Source organism: Ranitomeya variabilis, chromosome 6 (assembly GCF_051348905.1).
Source record: "Ranitomeya variabilis isolate aRanVar5 chromosome 6, aRanVar5.hap1, whole genome shotgun sequence".
In the NCBI taxonomy this organism is placed as follows: Eukaryota; Metazoa; Chordata; class Amphibia; order Anura; family Dendrobatidae; genus Ranitomeya; species Ranitomeya variabilis.
The window spans coordinates 571,607,605-571,625,988 of record NC_135237.1 but is presented as its reverse complement, the minus strand read 5'-3'; the positions used below and the strand labels follow the sequence as shown (position 1 = coordinate 571,625,988).

Here is an 18,384-nt window from a genome sequence, read left to right as displayed (position 1 = left end):
AACAGGAGAAATTAGACCCCCAAAGTTGTTGTGCAATTTTTCCTGAGTACGCCGATAACCCATATGTTTGGGTAAACCACTGTTTGGGCGCACGTTGGGGCTCGGAAGGGAGGGAGCGCCATTTGACTTTTTGAACGCAAGATTGGCTGAAAATCAATGGTGGCGCCATGTCGCGTTTGGAGACCCCTGATGTGCCTAAACAGTGGAAACCCCTAAATTCTAACTCCAACACTAACCCCAACACACCCCTAACCCTAATCCCAACCCTAACCCCAACACACCCCTAACCATAACCCTAACCACACGCCTAACCCTAACCCCAACACACCCCGAACTCTAATCTTAACCCTATTTCCAACCCTATCCCTAATTCCAACCCTAACCCTAAGGCTATGTGCCCATGTTGCGGATTCGTGTGAGAATTTTTCCGCACAGTTTTTGAAAAATCCGCAGGTAAAGCGCACTGCGTTTTACCTGTGGATTTACCATGGATTTCCAGTGTTTTTTGTGCAGATTTCACCTGCGGATTCCTATTGAGGAACAGGTGTAAAACGCTGCGGAATCCGCACAAAGAATTGAGTGCAGAAAATACAATGCAGCATTTCCGCGTGGTATTTTCCGCACCATGAGCACAGCGGATTTGGTTTTCCATTGGTTTACATGGTACTGTAAACCTGATGGAAAACTGCTACGAATCCGCAGCGGCCAATCCGCACCATGTGCACATAGCCTAATTCTAACCCTAATTCTAACCCTAATTCTAACCCTAATTCTAACCCTAGCCCTAACCCTAATTCTAACCCTAACCCTGCTGGAAAAATAAAAGTAAATATTTTTCTTAATTTTATTATTGTCCCTACCTATAGGGGTGATAAAGGGGTGGGTTTATTTATTATTTTTTTTATTTTGATCGCTGTGATAGAACCTATCACAGGGATCAAAATGTACCTGGGACGAATCAGATTCGGCGGGCGCTCTGCGCATTAACCCGGCATTTTGGAATCTGGCGGCGCCCATGGAGCAGATGGACGGACACCGGAGGTCGGTAAGTATGGGGGGGGGGGGGGGGGAAGATCGGACTGCAGGGGGAGCGGACAGGAGGACAGAGGGGAGCGGAGGACAGCAGATGACAGGACGGAGGGGAGGAGATCGGTGGCGGTGGCAGATCGCGATCTCCAGCCATGGCAGATGCTATTGCAGCATCGGCCATGGCTGGATTGTAATATCTCACCAATTTTCATTGGTGAAATATTACTATCGCTCCGATTGAAAGTGAAACGTCACTTTCAACAGCCAATCAGAGCGATCAGCCACGGGGAGGGGGGGCGAAGCCACCCACCCTGGGCTCAAGTACTACTCCCCCTGTCCCTGCAGGTCGGGTGAAATTACAGTTAACCCTTTCACCCGGCCTGCAGGAGCACGATCCGACCATGACGCATATGCTGCGTCACAGGTCGGATTGGCACAGGTTTCCATGACGCATACGCTGCGTCAAAGGTCGGGAAGGGGTTAAAGGAACTTCAGGTAGGGGCTCAAAAGCCGTTTTAGTTACAGCTTTCAGGACTAAGTTTAGGTCCCAGGGAGGAGTAGTATGGAGGGAGATAGGCCTGGATCTACTTGAGGCTCTAATGAATCTTACTATCCAACGACTGATGTGGGAGAGAGGTACCACCTCTTTCACCTGTAGGTTTCCTGTCCCTGAGGGCAGATCCCTCTCTCTCCGTGGTGCCGTCATGGGGGAAAGAGAAAATATCTTCCTTCCGTATGACTACTGCAGCTTAGCTGACTTGCGTTGGTGGTGATTACTGTGCAGGGCAAGAGAACCCAGGGAATTCCCGTTTGGAGATTTTCCAGAATGGTCCGTCAGCACAGAGATCTCCTCACGGAGAGGGGCATCATGGTATCCAGGAACAGATGGTGTTTGTCCCAGGCAGATAGAATGGCCCCCCAGAGAGCCATAGGTGCGTGGATTGAGCTACCAAGGTCGCCGTGATGTTGGCACGAATTATGGCTGCCGACTTCAACGTTCTCTTCAGACCATCCGCCTTCCGATCCATTGGTTCTTTCAGGTTAGAAGAAACTTCGAACGGGATAGAGGTCCTCATCGACACCTTGGCTATGGGAACATCAATCTTGGGGATGTCTTCCCAGGTTTTAATTTCCTCTGGCTCTAAGGACAGGCGAAGATTCAACTCTTCCATGGTCACCGAGCGGATGTGGCTGTTGACCGGGAAGACTGTTCCTCTGGAACCTCAACCCACCGAACATCTTGTCCTGTACGGAGATAGGATTCTGGGTTTCCTCCACCTGCATAGTGCTCGTGACTGCCCAGAGGAGTTCGTCCACATCCTCAGAGGAGAAAATGTATCTCTTCCCTCCCTCTGGCAGGTCGGCAATCATTTCCCCTTCTTCCTGGTCAGATTTGCCTGAGTATATGTCCTCCTCAGAGGTCAACTCCATCTCCCTTGACCTCTCTTTTCACAGGGACCACCCTGGGACTCGGGCTGAGAAGCGTGCGTGTGGACCAGCCCCGAGATAGAGGCCTGGACCTCCTTTCTGATGATGGACCTCATCTGACAGCAGAGCTGACTGTTCTTCTCTGATGACCTTTGAGGTGCAAGGTTCACATAGATGCTTCTGCCAGGTGTCCGGCAGCTTCACATCACATTGCAGGTAGCACATCTTCTACTTTTCCCTGCTTTCTTACTATCCCATTTAGGTGTTCCTGAGGTGGATGTTCCCCCCCTAGAATACACACAGTACATGCCATGTGTTACTATGTGTAGGGTAAGGGGCTGCAAGTGGGTATCTCACTAGTCTACTCACGTGCCCCTGGCTATGTTCAGAAGTAGTCTTGAGTTTGGCAGATTCCTCCATGTCCAAGCATACAGTAGGGCAGCCTACCTGCATCTAGGACCCTATTTATAGGATACCCCCATCCGAGGCGCCGCTAGGATCCATGCTTCGCTGGATATCCTTCAGCATTCTACTATGGAACGCACGCTGGCCGCGACCCGGAAGTGCTCTGCCCGGCCCGCAGAGATGACATCACCAAAAGTGCACCCGCAGGGAATTCAGTGTGCCGGAGATGAATCTCCCGGTAGGAGGAAACGGCTCACAGCCCGGGAGCAGCGTTTACCAGGTAGGCTGAGGGACCCCCCATCAGAGGTGTCGGCCACAGACCGCTTGACTGTGGGAAGGGAGAGGCTGGGCCCTCCAATCCGCATTGGGTCTGCGAGGTACGACCAGGAGGGATACGCCGGAGCTTTTCTCTCATCGTTCCTATTCTCACTGGGACAAGAAAAACACTGAGGGGTGGAGATGGGAGGGTCCTTTTAAATCTCTTGTTGTTTCCAGTCACAGTAACGATGAGAAGGACGACCTCCATGGTGCCGTCAGGATTGATGACCTAGAAATAGTTATTTCATGCAATAAAATGCAAATTAATTATGTACAAAAATCATACAAAGTGATTTTCTGGATTATATTTTTAGAATTTTTCACAGGTGAAGTGAACCTACGATGAAAATTACAGACCTCTCCACTCTTTGTAGGTGGAAAAACTTGCAAAATCGGCCGTGTATCAAATACTTATTTTCCCCACTGTAAACATACATACATAGTTCAAGACCCCTAAGGGGAGTACAAAATAAGTGTGCAATAAGCTTAAACAAAATATTAAAAGATGATATAAATAAACCCAATTTTACCAATCCAAAACGAAAAAAAAAAAGAGCACAGCCTCCATCTCCTCAACAGCCTATAAATTTACTAAACAGAGCCCAGCCTCCACCTTATTTACAGCCTATAAAGTTACTACACTGAGCACAGCCTCCACCTCATCTACAGCCTATAGTTACTACACTGAGCACAGCCTCCACATCACCTACAGCCTATAGTTACTAAACTGAGCACAGCCTCCACATCACCTACAGCCTATAGTTACTAAACTGAGCACAGCCTCCACATCACCTACAGCCTATAGTTACTAAACTGAGCACAGCCTCCACATCACCTACAGCCTATAGTTACTACACTGAGCACAGCCTCCACATCACCTACAGCGTATAAAGTTACTAAACAGAGCTCAGCCTCCACATCACTTACAGCCTATAGTTACTAAACTGAGCACAGCCTCCACATCACCTACAGCCTATAGTTACTAAACTGAGCACAGCCTCCACATCACCTACAGCCTATAGTTACTACACTGAGCACAGCCTCCACATCACCTACAGCGTATAAAGTTACTAAACTGAGCACAGCCTCCACATCACCTACAGCGTATAAAGTTACTAAACTGAGCACAGCCTCCACATCACCTACAGCCTATAGTTACTAAACTGAGCACAGCCTCCACCTCACCTACAGCCTATAGTTACTACACTGAGCACAGCCTCCACATCACCTACAGCCTATAGTTACTAAACTGAGCACAGCCTCCACATCACTTACAGCCTATAGTTACTAAACTGAGCACAGCCTCCACATCACTTACAGCCTATAGTTACTAAACTGAGCACAGCCTCCACATCACCTACAGCCTATAGTTACTAAACTGAGCACAGCCTCCACATCACCTACAGCCTATAGTTACTACACTGAGCACAGCCTCCACATCACCTACAGCGTATAAAGTTACTAAACTGAGCACAGCCTCCACATCACCTACAGCCTATAGTTACTAAACTGAGCACAGCCTCCACCTCACCTACAGCCTATAGTTACTAAACTGAGCACAGCCTCCACATCACCTACAGCCTATAGTTACTAAACTGAGCACAGCCTCCACATCACTTACAGCCTATAGTTACTACACTGAGCACAGCCTCCACATCACCTACAGCCTATAGTTACTAAACTGAGCACAGCCTCCACATCACCTACAGCCTATAGTTACTAAACTGAGCACAGCCTCCACATCACCTACAGCCTATAGTTACTACACTGAGCACAGCCTCCACATCACCTACAGCGTATAAAGTTACTAAACAGAGCTCAGCCTCCACATCACTTACAGCCTATAGTTACTAAACTGAGCACAGCCTCCACATCACTTACAGCCTATAGTTACTAAACTGAGCACAGCCTCCACATCACCTACAGCCTATAGTTACTACACTGAGCACAGCCTCCACATCACCTACAGCCTATAGTTACTAAACTGAGCACAGCCTCCACATCACCTACAGGCTATAGCTACTAAACTGAGCACAGCCTCCACATCACCTACAGCCTATAGTTACTAAACTGAGCACAGCCTCCACATCACCTACAGCCTATAGTTACTAAACTGAGCACAGCCTCCACATCACCTACAGCCTATAGTTACTAAACTGAGCACAGACTCCACATCACCTACAGCCTATAGTTACTACACTGAGCACAGCCTCCACATCACCTACAGCGTATAAAGTTACTAAACAGAGCTCAGCCTCCACATCACTTACAGCCTATAGTTACTAAACTGAGCACAGCCTCCACATCACCTACAGCCTATAGTTACTAAACTGAGCACAGCCTCCACATCACCTACAGCCTATAGTTACTACACTGAGCACAGCCTCCACATCACCTACAGCGTATAAAGTTACTAAACAGAGCTCAGCCTCCACATCACCTACAGCCTATAGTTACTAAACTGAGCACAGCCTCCACCTCATCTACAGCGTATAAAGTTACTAAACTGAGCACAGCCTCCACATCACCTACAGCGTATAAAGTTACTAAACAGAGCTCAGCCTCCACATCACCTACAGCCTATAGTTACTAAACTGAGCACAGCCTCCGCATCACCTACAGCCTATAGTTACTAAACTGAGCACAGCCTCCACATCACCTACAGCCTATAGTTACTAAACTGAGCACAGCCTCCACATCACCTACAGCCTATAGTTACTAAACTGAGCACAGCCTCCACATCACTTACAGCCTATAGTTACTACACTGAGCACAGCCTCCACATCACCTACAGCGTATAAAGTTACTAAACAGAGCTCAGCCTCCACATCACCTACAGCCTATAGTTACTAAACTGAGCACAGCCTCCACATCACCTACAGCCTATAGTTACTAAACTGAGCACAGCCTCCACATCACCTACAGCCTATAGTTACTACACTGAGCACAGCCTCCATCTCATCTACAGCCTATAAAGTTACCACACTGAGCCCAGCCTCCACATCACCTACAGCCTATAAAGTTACTAAAATGAGCACAGCCTCCACCTCATCTACAGCGTATAAAGTTACTAAACTGAGCACAGCCTCCACATCACCTACAGCCTATAGTTACTAAACTGAGCACAGCCTCCACATCACCTACAGCCTATGAAGTTACTAAACTGAGCACAGCCTCCACATCACCTACAGCCTATAAAGTTACCACACTGAGCACAGCCTCCACATCACCTACAGCCTATAGTTACTAAACGGAGCACAGCCTCCACCTCATCTACAGCGTATAAAGTTACCACACCCGTCTGAGGGATAACTTGGTCAGACATGCCCAGCCTCATGCGGTAACTCACCACCATTTTTTGTACTGGACCTGCTTGGCACGGTGTTGAACTTGATGCGCTCATCCCAGCCGGAGGCGGGCACCAAGGGGAAGGGCTGGTACAAGTTGCTTGTGTATGGATCTTGCATATTCAGTTTGGCCTGTTTCGCCCCCAGCAAGTAGAGGAAGGCGGTGTCTCCATCTTTCCTGATCCCATAAGAGGCAACGGTGCGATCGTCCGAGCAGAGGCACTGGCCGATAATCCAGCGCTGGATATTGGGGAGGAACTGATACTCGTTGAAAATCTGTAAAGAAATCCATGGACTTATACTCCAGTCACATCCAAAGCTGCAAGAAATGTCATGCAGCCAGGGAGTTAACAAAAAAGGTACAGAAACAAGGCTGCAGCTCTGATTGTGACTGGAGCTTATGTCTAGATGTTACACAAGCCAAAAAACCATCCACATCCGTAGAGCAGCCGCTCCAGGGCCGGGCGTCTCCACTCACCTGCTGCTTCAGAGCGGCGATCGTAGTGTGAGCGCTCACGTGCACCGAGATGTTAACAGACGCCGAGGCGTCCTCCACACCAACCTTCATGCTGGGGAGGGAGAGAGGCGTCAGCCTGGACACCGATCACACAGCGAACCGGTCAACGAGCGCATCAAGACTCACCAGATCTCACTCTTAGGGTAACACACTGGATTCAGCTGGATCTGGAGTGGAATCTTCTGCCGAGCGAGATCCGAGGCGCACAGTGCCGCCATCTTCTGATCTCCGGCCTCAATGGATCTGCTGAGCCGCAACACCAAGTCCTCTGCAACAGGAGAGAGACCCTGGGTCATCTGTGGTGTTACATGGGACTGCGGGTGACATCTACTACATTATCTGTACTCAGAGTTATCACTGTGTTATCTGTGGTGTTACATAGGACTGCACGTGACATTATCGGCCCCACCTCGGACGCTGCTCACCTTTTGTGCAGAGGTTTGTCAGCGGCTCGTCCTCTGCAGACGGTGACTTAGCAGCAGCCGCGTCCGGGGGGATTCTGGGCTTTGACCCGGTAACTTCCGTCTGTGATTGCGCTACTAAATAGAAAGAACAATAAGTTGAGGAGCAGCCGCCAGACGAGGGGCGACTCCCGGTGTGCGGCCCCGTTGGTGATCACTCCGCCATTACTGGATTCGGCTCCAGCTATCTCTGCCCCATCCACAAACTACGACGAGAGCCGCGACTGACGGATAAAGGGGAGGAGCATCACCAGTTCCCAGCCAATCACAGCCGGCTATGGCTCACCTCTCCGGGCCTCCCGCAGAGAGCTGCTCACCACCGTCCACCATCGCTGGGCCTCCCGCTCATCATCAAACTGGAAGGTGAGGACGCGGCCGGGCGTCTCCAGGGAGGAGAGTTCATGGCACCGCGACGTCTTCATGTCGTACGAGACGTCTCTGAGTTGGAAGTTCCCGAGGATCTGGGCGACAGAAGAGACAAGTCATGAAGGGAGACAAGAGCCGGCAGGGGGCAAGGAAGGGGGACAGTGGAGGGCATGGAAGGGGGCCGGCGACAAGAGACGGTGGTGTGTAAGGAAGGGGGCCGGCGAAGAGAGACGGTGGTGTGTAAGGAAGGGGGCCGGCGACGAGAGACGGTGGTGTGTAAGGAAGGGGGCCGGCGACGAGAGACGGTGGTGTGTAAGGAAGGGGGCCGGCGACGAGAGATGGTGGTGGGTAAGGAAAGGGGCCAGCGATGAAAGACGGTGGTGGGTAAGGAAGGGGACCGGCAACGAGAGACGGTGGTGGGTAAGGAACGGGGCCGGCAACGAGAGACGGTGGTGGGTAAGGAACGGGGCCGGCAACGAGAAACGGTGGTGGGTAAGGAAGGGGGCCGGCAACGAGAAACGGTGGTGGGTAAGGAAGGGGGCGACGACGAGAGACGGTGGTAGGTAAGGAAGGGGGCCGGCAACGAGAGACAGTGGTGGGTAAGGAAGGGGGCCGGCGACGAGAGACGGTGGTGGGTAAGGAAGGGGGCCGGCGACGAGAGACGGTAGTGGGTAAGGAAGGGGACCGGCGACGAGAGACGGTAGTGGGTAAGGAAGGGGACCGGCGACGAGAGACGGTGGAGGGTAAGGAAGGGGGCCGGCGACGAGAGACGGTGGAGGGTAAGGAACGGGGCCGGCGACCAGAGACGGTGGAGGGTAAGGAAGGGGGCAGGTGACGAGAGATGGTAGTGGGTAAGGAAGGGGACCGGCGACGAGAGACGGTGGAGGGTAAGGAAGGGGGCCGGCGACGAGAGACGGTGGAGGGTAAGGAAGGGGGCAGGCGACGAGAGACGGTAGTGGGTAAGGAAGGGGACCGGCGACGAGAGACGGTGGAGGGTAAGGAAGGGGGCCGGCGATGAGAGACGGTGGAGGGTAAGGAAGGGGGCCGGCGACGAGAGACGATGCAGGGTAAGGAAGGGGGCCAGCGACGAGATCCAGACTGGACGGGGCACGTGCACGGCGAGAGCAGCTCTGGATGTGACAGTTAGGGTATGAGCACACGTTTCGGATTCCATTGCGGATTTTTCTGTGCGGATTCTGCAGAATACGCAGGTAAAATGACCTGCGTTTTACACCTGCGGATTCCTATAATACAATAGAAGTAAAATGCTGCAGATTCCGCACAAAGAATTGACATGCTGAGGAAAATAAACCGCTGCGTTTCTGCGCAGAATTTTACGCAGCACGGGCACAGCGCATTTGGTTTTCATAGGTTTACATGGTACTGTATAACGCATGGAAAACCGCTGCGAATCCGCACCGTGTGCACATAGCCTAAGGGAATGTGCACACGTTGCAGATTTGCCTGTGGAATTTTCTGTGCAGATTCTTCCCTCTCTTGCCAGAAAGCGCAGATGCGGATTTGCTGCATTTTATTATGCATTTTTGATGCGTTTTTTCATGCAGATTTGTCTGCATTTTTGTAACCTAAATAAAGCTGACATACTTTAAAAAAAAAAATAAATTGTTATGTAATTTCCTGTCCAACCTCTTCATTTACATACTCCATTGAATAGACAGATAATAGATGGATAATAGATAAATAGATAGATAATAGATAGATGAAAGATAATAGATACCAAGCCCAATGTTTAGTAATAAACATAATAAAATGGTGCATAAAGAGATAAAGACGCACACACACACAAAACCAGCGTTAGGCCGGGGTCACACTTGCGAGAAAAATCGCACCTCAATACCCAGCACTGCCGCCAGCACTGGGACCGGAGCGTTCAGCTACAAAGAAATACACGCAGCCGCACACTCTGGTCCCGAGTGCCGGCGGCAGTGCCGGGTATTGAGGTACGAGACTCGTGCGAGTTTCTCGCAAGTGTGACCCCGGCCTTAAACTCAATGTTTAATTTAAAAAAAATAAATAAAAAAAAAAACCTGACGTGCGCTCCCGTGCAATTTTCAAGTCCAGAGTGGGAAAGCCAGTGACTGTGGGCAGTTATTTGTAGCCTGGAAAGGGGGTAATACCCATGGCCCTTCCCAGGCTATGAATCTCAGCTCACAGCAGTATATTTAGCCTTTACTGGCTATTAAAATAGGGGGACCCCAAGAAAAAAAAATGGCAACGCAGACAGCTGCGGGCTAATATTCATAGCCTAGAGAGGGGCCGTGGATATTGCCCCCCCTCCCCCCAGCAACAAATACCAGCACCCAGCCACCCCAGAAATGGCCAATCTGTAAGATGCGACTATTCCGGCACTTAGCCTCTCTCTTCTCACTGCCCTGTAGAGGTGGCATATGGGGTAATAAGGGGTTAATGTCACCTTTGTATTGTTAGGTGACATCAAGCTCAATTAGTAATGGAGAGGCGTCAATAAGACACGTATCCATTGCTAATCCTCAAATAATGAAAATTTAAAAAAAAAAAAAAAAACACAACCAGAAAAAAGTATTTTAATATTCTATATTTCACCATACTTACAACCACTCCTAATTCCCCGAAGCCTCGATCGCCTGCAAAAAATAAAAATAAACCAACCGTATACTCCCTGTCCGACGTAGTCCAGTTAATAACGAGTGTCCCACAACAATCTCCCTTATAGAGCTGTCACATTAGGAGATATGACAGCTCTATAGGCCTCCAGTGACACACTGACAGTAGACGGCAGGGGGTAAGGAAGGGGGACAGCGGAGGGCAAGGAAGGGGGCCAGCGACAAGAGACAGTGGAGGGTAAGGAAGGGGGCGACGACAAGATCCAGGAGATGTGACACCTCTATAGGCCTCCAGTGACACACTGACAGGAGACAATGGCTCCTGCAGTGTTATCACTAAGGGTTCAATGAGTTCATTGCTCTCACTTTACGGCACTGATGCGTGAGAATTTTCCCACGCAGTTGTGCCGCAAGTGGCAGTATGAACTGTACTGTACTCACAACGACAGAGGGATGCAGTGCAGAAGGATACCTGCCGTCATTGTATCCCGGAGTCCCTGGAGAGCGGTCGCATCAGCTGATGTGAAAGCTCTGAACAGGAGATCGTTGTGGGACACTCGTTATTACATGGATTACTGCGAATCAGGGAGTGTATTGTTGGTTTATTATTTTAATATTTTTTACAGGTGATCGAGGGCTTTGGGGATCAAGGTGATGGTATGTACTGTCTGTTCTGTATGTGTTTTTCTTTTTACACTTGAACACAGTAGCCGGATGATGGGACTATACTGTCCCATCATCTGGCTACCTGTCACTGTATCAGGCATAGCCGGATGGGACTAGTAGTCCCATCGGACGATGCCTGCCTACATACAGACCCGCACACACCCCCGCTGTTATGACCCCAATGGCGAGGGTCTCAGAGGAACGTGGAAGTCTGCAGAATACAAAAATCCAGCTCATAGGGTAGTGGTAACTGGGTTGACCATATATCTACTCCTAACGCCAACACTAGAAGTAGCCGGGGATCATTCCTACGTTGATTCTAGATGACACGCGCCAGCCGGAGAATCTAGCTACCCCTAGTAGAGGAAAACAAAGACCTTTCTTGCCTCCAGAGAAGGGGACCCCAAAGCTGGATAGAAGCCCCCCACAAATAATGACGGTGAGGTAAGAGGAAATGACAAACACAGAAATGAACCAGGTTTAGCACAGAGAGGCCCGCTTACTGATAGCAGAATAAAGAAAGGTCACTTATATGGTCAACAAAAACCCTATCAAAATCCACACTGGAAATTCAAGAACCCCCGAACCGTCTAACGGTCCGGGGGGAGAACACCAGCCCCCTAGAGCTTCCAGCAAAGGTCAGGATATAGATTTGGAACAAGCTGGACAAAAATACAAAACCAAAACAAATAGCAAAAAGCAAAAGGCAGACTTAGCTGATATAACTGGAACCAGGATCAGTAGACAAGAGCACAGCAGACTAGCTCTGATAACTACGTTGCCAGGCATTGAACTGAAGGTCCAGGGAGCTTATATAGCAACACCCCTAACTAACGACCCAGGTGCGGATAAAAGGAATGACAGAAAAACCAGAGTCAAAAAACTAGTAACCACTAGAGGGAGCAAAAAGCAAATTCACAACAGTACCCCCCCCTTAGTGAGGGGTCACCGAACCCTCACCACGACCACCAGGGCGATCAGGATGAGCGGCATGAAAGGCACGAACTAAATCGGCCGCATGAACATCAGAGGCGACCACCCAGGAATTATCCTCCTGACCATAGCCCTTCCACTTGACCAGGTACTGAAGCCTCCGCCTGGAGAGGCGAGAATCCAAGATCTTCTCCACCACGTACTCCAACTCGCCCTCAACCAACACCGGAGCAGGAGGCTCAGCAGAAGGAACTACAGGCACAATGTACCGCCGCAACAAGGACCTATGAAATACATTGTGAATAGCAAACGACACAGGAAGATCCAGACGAAAAGATACAGGATTAAGGATTTCCAATATCTTGTAAGGCCCAATAAAACGAGGTTTAAACTTGGGAGAGGAGACCTTCATAGGAACAAAGCGGGAAGAAAGCCATACCAAATCCCCAACGCGTAGTCGGGGACCCACACCGCGGCGGCGGTTGGCAAAGCGCTGAGCCTTCTCCTGTGACAACTTCAAGTTGTCCACCACATGATTCCAGATCCGCTGCAACCTATCCACCACAGAATCCACCCCAGGACAGTCAGAAGGCTCCACATGACCCGAAGAAAAGCGAGGATGGAAACCAGAGTTGCAGAAAAAAGGCGAAACCAAGGTGGCGGAACTAGCCCGATTATTAAGGGCAAACTCAGCCAACGGCAAGAATGTCACCCAATCGTCCTGATCAGCAGAGACAAAACACCTCAAATAAGCCTCCAAAGTCTGATTGGTTCGCTCCGTCTGTCCATTAGTCTGAGGATGGAAAGCAGACGAAAACGACAAATCAATGCCCATCCTACTACAAAAGGATCGCCAGAACCTGGAAACGAACTGGGATCCTCTGTCTGACACAATATTCTCAGGGATGCCGTGCAAACGAACCACGTTCTGGAAAAACACAGGAACCAGATCGGAAGAGGAAGGCAGCTTAGGCAAAGGAACCAAATGGACCATCTTGGAGAAGCGATCACATATCACCCAGATAACGGACATGCCCTGAGATAGCGGAAGATCAGAAATGAAATCCATGGAGATATGTGTCCAAGGTCTCTTCGGGACAGGCAAGGGCAAGAGCAAACCGCTGGCACGAGAACAGCAAGGCTTAGCTCGAGCACAAGTCCCACAGGACTGCACAAATGACCGCACATCCCTTGACAAGGAAGGCCACCAAAAGGACCTGGCCACCAGATCTCTGGTGCCAAAAATTCCCGGGTGACCTGCCAACACCGAGGAATGAACCTCGGAAATGACTCTGCTGGTCCACTTATCCGGGACAAACAGTCTGTCAGGTGGACAAGACTCAGGCCTATCAGCCTGAAATCTCTGCAACACACGTCGCAGATCCGGAGAAATAGCTGACAAGATAACTCCATCTTTAAGAATACCAACAGGATCAGCGACTCCAGGAGCATCAGGCACAAAGCTCCTAGAAAGAGCATCGGCCTTCACATTCTTTGAACCTGGTAAATACGAGACAACAAAATCAAAGCGGGAGAAAAACAATGACCAGCGGGCCTGTCTCGGATTAAGGCGTTTAGCAGACTCGAGATACATCAGATTTTTGTGATCAGTCAAGACCACCACACGATGCTTAGCACCCTCGAGCCAATGACGCCACTCCTCAAATGCCCATTTCATGGCCAACAACTCCCGATTGCCCACATCATAATTTCGCTCGGCAGGCGAAAACTTCCTAGAGAAAAAGGCACAAGGTTTCATAACAGAGCAACCAGGGCCTCTCTGCGACAAAACGGCCCCTGCCCCAATCTCCGAAGCATCCACCTCAACCTGAAAGGGAAGTGAGACGTCAGGCTGGCACAAAACAGGCGCCGAAGTAAACCGGCGCTTCAATTCCTGGAAAGCCTCCACGGCAGCAGGAGCCCAGTTAGCTACATCGGAGCCCTTCTTGGTCATATCCGTCAAAGGTTTCACAATGCTAGAAAAATTAGCGATAAAACGACGGTAGAAGTTAGCGAAGCCCAAGAACTTCTGAAGACTCTTAACTGACGAGGGCTGAGTCCAATCAAGAATAGCTCGGACCTTGACTGGGTCCATCTCCACAGCAGAAGGGGAAAAAATGAATCCCAAAAAGGGAACCTTCTGTACACCAAAGAGACACTTTGAGCCCTTGACAAACAAAGAATTTTCACGCAAAATTTTAAAGACCAACCTGACCTGGTCCACATGCGAATCCCAATTATCAGAAAAAAACAAAATATCATCCAGATAAACAATCAAAAATTTATCCAGATACTTCCGGAAAATGTCATGCATAAAGGACTGAAAAACTGAAGGCGCATTGGAGAGCCCAAAAGGCATCACCAAGTACTCAAAATGACCTTCGGGCGTATTGAATGCGGTTTTCCATTCATCACCCTGCTTAATGCGCACAAGGTTGTACGCACCACGAAGGTCTATCTTGGTGAACCACTTGGCACCCTTAATCCGGGCAAACAAGTCAGACAACAGCGGTAAAGGATACTGAAATTTGACAGTGATCTTATTTAAAAGCCGATAATCAATACAAGGTCTCAAAGATCCGTCCTTTTTTGCCACAAAAAAGAATCCCGCACCAAGAGGGGAAGAAGACGGACGAATATGTCCTTTCTCCAGAGACTCCTTGATATATGAACGCATAGCGGTATGTTCAGGTACCGACAGATTAAACAGTCTTCCCTTAGGAAATTTACTGCCTGGGATCAAATCTATAGCACAGTCACAGTCCCTATGAGGAGGCAGTGCACTGGACTCAGACTCACTGAAGACGTCCTGATAATCAGACAAATACTCCGGAACTTCCGAAGGCGTAGAAGCAATAGACACAGGCAGGGAATCCTCATGAATACCACGACAGCCCCAACTTGAGACTGACATAGCCTTCCAGTCCAGGACTGGATTATGGGTCTGTAACCATGGCAGCCCTAAAACAACCAAATCATGCATTTTATGTAAAACCAGGAAACGTATCACCTCGCGGTGTTCAGGAGTCATGCACATGATAACCTGTGTCCAATACTGCGGTTTATTTGCTGCCAATGGTGTAGCATCAATACCCCTAAGAGGAATAGGATTTTCTAATGGTTCAAGAGTAAAACCACAGCGCTTAGCAAATGAGAGATCCATGAGACTCAGGGCAGCACCTGAATCTACAAACGCCATGACAGGATAAGATGTCAGTGAGCAAATCAAAGTTACAGACAGAATAAATTTAGGTTGCAAATTACCAACGGTGACAGGACTAACAACCTTAGCTATACGTTTAGAGCATGCTGAGATAACATGTGTAGAATCACCACAGTAGTAGCACAAGCCATTCCGGCGTCTATGAATTTTCCGCTCATTTCTAGTCAGGATTCTATCACATTGCATTAAATCAGGTGTCTGTTCAGACAACACCATGAGGGAATTTGCGGTTTTGCGCTCCCGCAACCGCCGGTCAATTTGAATAGCCAGTGCCATAGTATCATTCAGACCTGTGGGAATGGGAAAACCCACCATAACATTCTTAATGGCTTCAGAAAGGCCATTTCTAAAATTAGCGGCCAGTGCACACTCGTTCCAATGTGTCAGCACGGACCATTTCCGAAATTTTTGGCAATACACTTCAGCCTCGTCCTGCCCCTGAGACATAGCCAGCAAGGCCTTTTCTGCCTGAATCTCAAGATTGGGTTCCTCATAGAGTAAACCGAGCGCCAGAAAAAACGCATCAAGATCAGCCAATGCCGGATCTCCTGGCGCCAGCGAAAAAGCCCAATCCTGAGGGTCGCCCCGTAAGAACGAAATAACAATTTTTACTTGCTGAGCAGAATCTCCAGATGAACAGGGTCTCAGGGACAAAAACAATTTACAATTATTCACGAAATTCCTAAACTTAAACCTGTCTCCGGAAAACAGTTCAGGAATCGGTATTTTAGGTTCTGACCTAGGATTTCTGATAACATAGTCTTGTATGCCCTGCACACGAGTAGCCAGCTGGTCCACACTTGTAATCAAGGTCTGGACATTCATGTCTGCAGCAAGCATAGCCACTCTGAGGTAAAGGGGAAGGAGAAAAAAAAAACTCAGAATCTTCTTTCTTATAATCCCTCTTCTGCAATGCATTAAACATTTAATACTGGCCTGGCAAACTGTTATGACCCCAATGGCGAGGGTCTCAGAGGAACGTGGAAGTCTGCAGAATACAAAAATCCAGCTCATAGGGCAGTGGTAACTGGGTTGACCATATATCTACTCCTAACGCCAACACTAGAAGTAGCCGGGGATCATTCCTACGTTGATTCTAGATGACACGCGCCAGCCGGAGAATCTAGCTACCCCTAGTAGAGGAAAACAAAGACCTTTCTTGCCTCCAGAGAAGGGGACCCCAAAGCTGGATAGAAGCCCCCCACAAATAATGACGGTGAGGTAAGAGGAAATGACAAACACAGAAATGAACCAGGTTTAGCACAGAGAGGCCCGCTTACTGATAGCAGAATAAAGAAAGGTAACTTATATGGTCAACAAAAACCCTATCAAAATCCACACTGGAAATTCAAGAACCCCCGAACCGTCTAACGGTCCGGGGGGAGAACACCAGCCCCCTAGAGCTTCCAGCAAAGGTCAGGATATAGATATGGAACAAGCTGGACAAAAATACAAAACCAAAACAAATAGCAAAAAGCAAAAGGCAGACTTAGCTGATATAACTGGAACCAGGATCAGTAGACAAGAGCACAGCAGACTAGCTCTGATAACTACGTTGCCAGGCATTGAACTGAAGGTCCAGGGAGCTTATATAGCAACACCCCTAACTAACGACCCAGGTGTGGATAAAAGGAATGACAGAAAAACCAGAGTCAAAAAACTAGTAACCACTAGAGGGAGCAAAAAGCAAATTCACAACACCCCGCGCAGCCCCACACTTCTTCCCCGCGCGCAGTCTCTGCCCACACACTCTTCCCCCTGACCAATCTGCAGCATTTCTTGCACCCAACTCTGCAGCAAAACTGCAGATCGTGCGGTTTTGCTGCAGATTTGACTGAATCAATGGAAGTTAATGGGTGCAGAAACGCTGCAGATCCGCAAAAAGAATTGACATGCTCCTTTTTTGAATCTGCTCCATTTTCCGTGTTGATTTTTCTGCACAGCATTTTGTTTCCCTCATTGATTGACATTGTACTGTAAGGCTGTGTGCCCACGTTGAGTTTTTTATGCGTTTCTGCAGTGTTTTTGCCGCAGTGGAAACTCTAAAAAACGCATTCCCATGCAATCCTATGGGATTCTGCAGTTGCTGTGCCCATGCTGCGGATTTTCCGGCTGCGGAATCGCATAGTGGTAAAATCTGCAGCATGTTCACTATTTCTGCGGAATCGCGGGGCCATAGGATTGCACTGAAACGCTCACTATATGCATGTGGTTATGCCCAGCATGAGGGAAGTACCGTATTTTCCGGCGTATAAGACGACTGGGCGTATAAGATGACCCCCCAACTTTACCAGTTAAAATATAAAATCTTCTTAAAAGTCGGGGGTCTTCTTATACACCCTATGTCGTCTTATAGGGCCGGTGAATATGTGCCTTTTGGGGGGGGGGGGGGGGGGGGGGGAGTGTTCCTGATGCCGAGGGGGCGTCTCACAGGAAAGTGAGTATCCCCCATTACCTTATCGTAGCGGTGCAGCGTGGGGGTCTCAGTGCTGGGAGTGGCGGCGGCGGCGGCTGCTGTGCTCTGGTGCGGCGGCTGCTGTGCTCTGGTGCGGCGGCTCCTCTTCTGTGTGGGGCCTCTGTGCTGTGCGGTGGCGGCGGCATATCTTTATCCAGTTGGGGCTCCTCCGGCATCTCCTTAGCCCTGGAGGCCCCGCCGCAACTCCATCGGTGCAATGCAGCGGCCATTTTCCCGGAGGCAGCTCAATAGGTGCGATGCGGTGGCCTCCGGGAAAATGGCCGCTGCTCAGATTCAGATCTCGTCCCGAAATCTCGGGACACGAGATCTGAATCTGAGCAGCGGCCATTTTCCCGGAGGCCACCACATTGCACCGATGGAGTTGCGGCGGGGCCTCCAGGGCTAAGGAGATGCCGGAGGAGCCCCAACTGGATAAAGATACGCCGCTGCCGCCGCCACCCCACAGCACAGAGGCCCCACACAGAAGAGGAGCCGCCGCACCAGAACACAGCAGCCGCCGCCGCTCCCAGCACTGACACCCCCACGCTGCACCGCTAGGATAAGGTAATGGGGATTACTCACTTTCCTGTGAGACGCCCCCTCGTCATCAGGATCACTCCCCCTCCCCACCCA

The 18,384-nt window shown here is 49.7% G+C and overlaps 1 protein-coding gene across 2 annotated transcripts in view; it reads right to left on the bottom strand.

Moving 5' to 3' along the window:
- LOC143783133 (ranBP-type and C3HC4-type zinc finger-containing protein 1-like) overlaps positions 1 to 18,384 on the bottom strand; it is a 51,555-nt gene that overhangs the window by 32,079 nt on the left and 1,092 nt on the right. For both annotated transcript variants that reach the window (XM_077271430.1, XM_077271431.1), the window contains exons 2-6: positions 7,792 to 7,966; positions 7,470 to 7,583; positions 7,171 to 7,312; positions 7,006 to 7,096; positions 6,530 to 6,803 (exon numbers count right to left, since the gene is read on the bottom strand). In XM_077271430.1, coding sequence (XP_077127545.1) covers positions 6,530 to 6,803; positions 7,006 to 7,096; positions 7,171 to 7,312; positions 7,470 to 7,583; positions 7,792 to 7,966 — 796 coding nt within the window. The remainder of the gene's footprint in view (positions 1 to 6,529; positions 6,804 to 7,005; positions 7,097 to 7,170; positions 7,313 to 7,469; positions 7,584 to 7,791; positions 7,967 to 18,384) is intronic.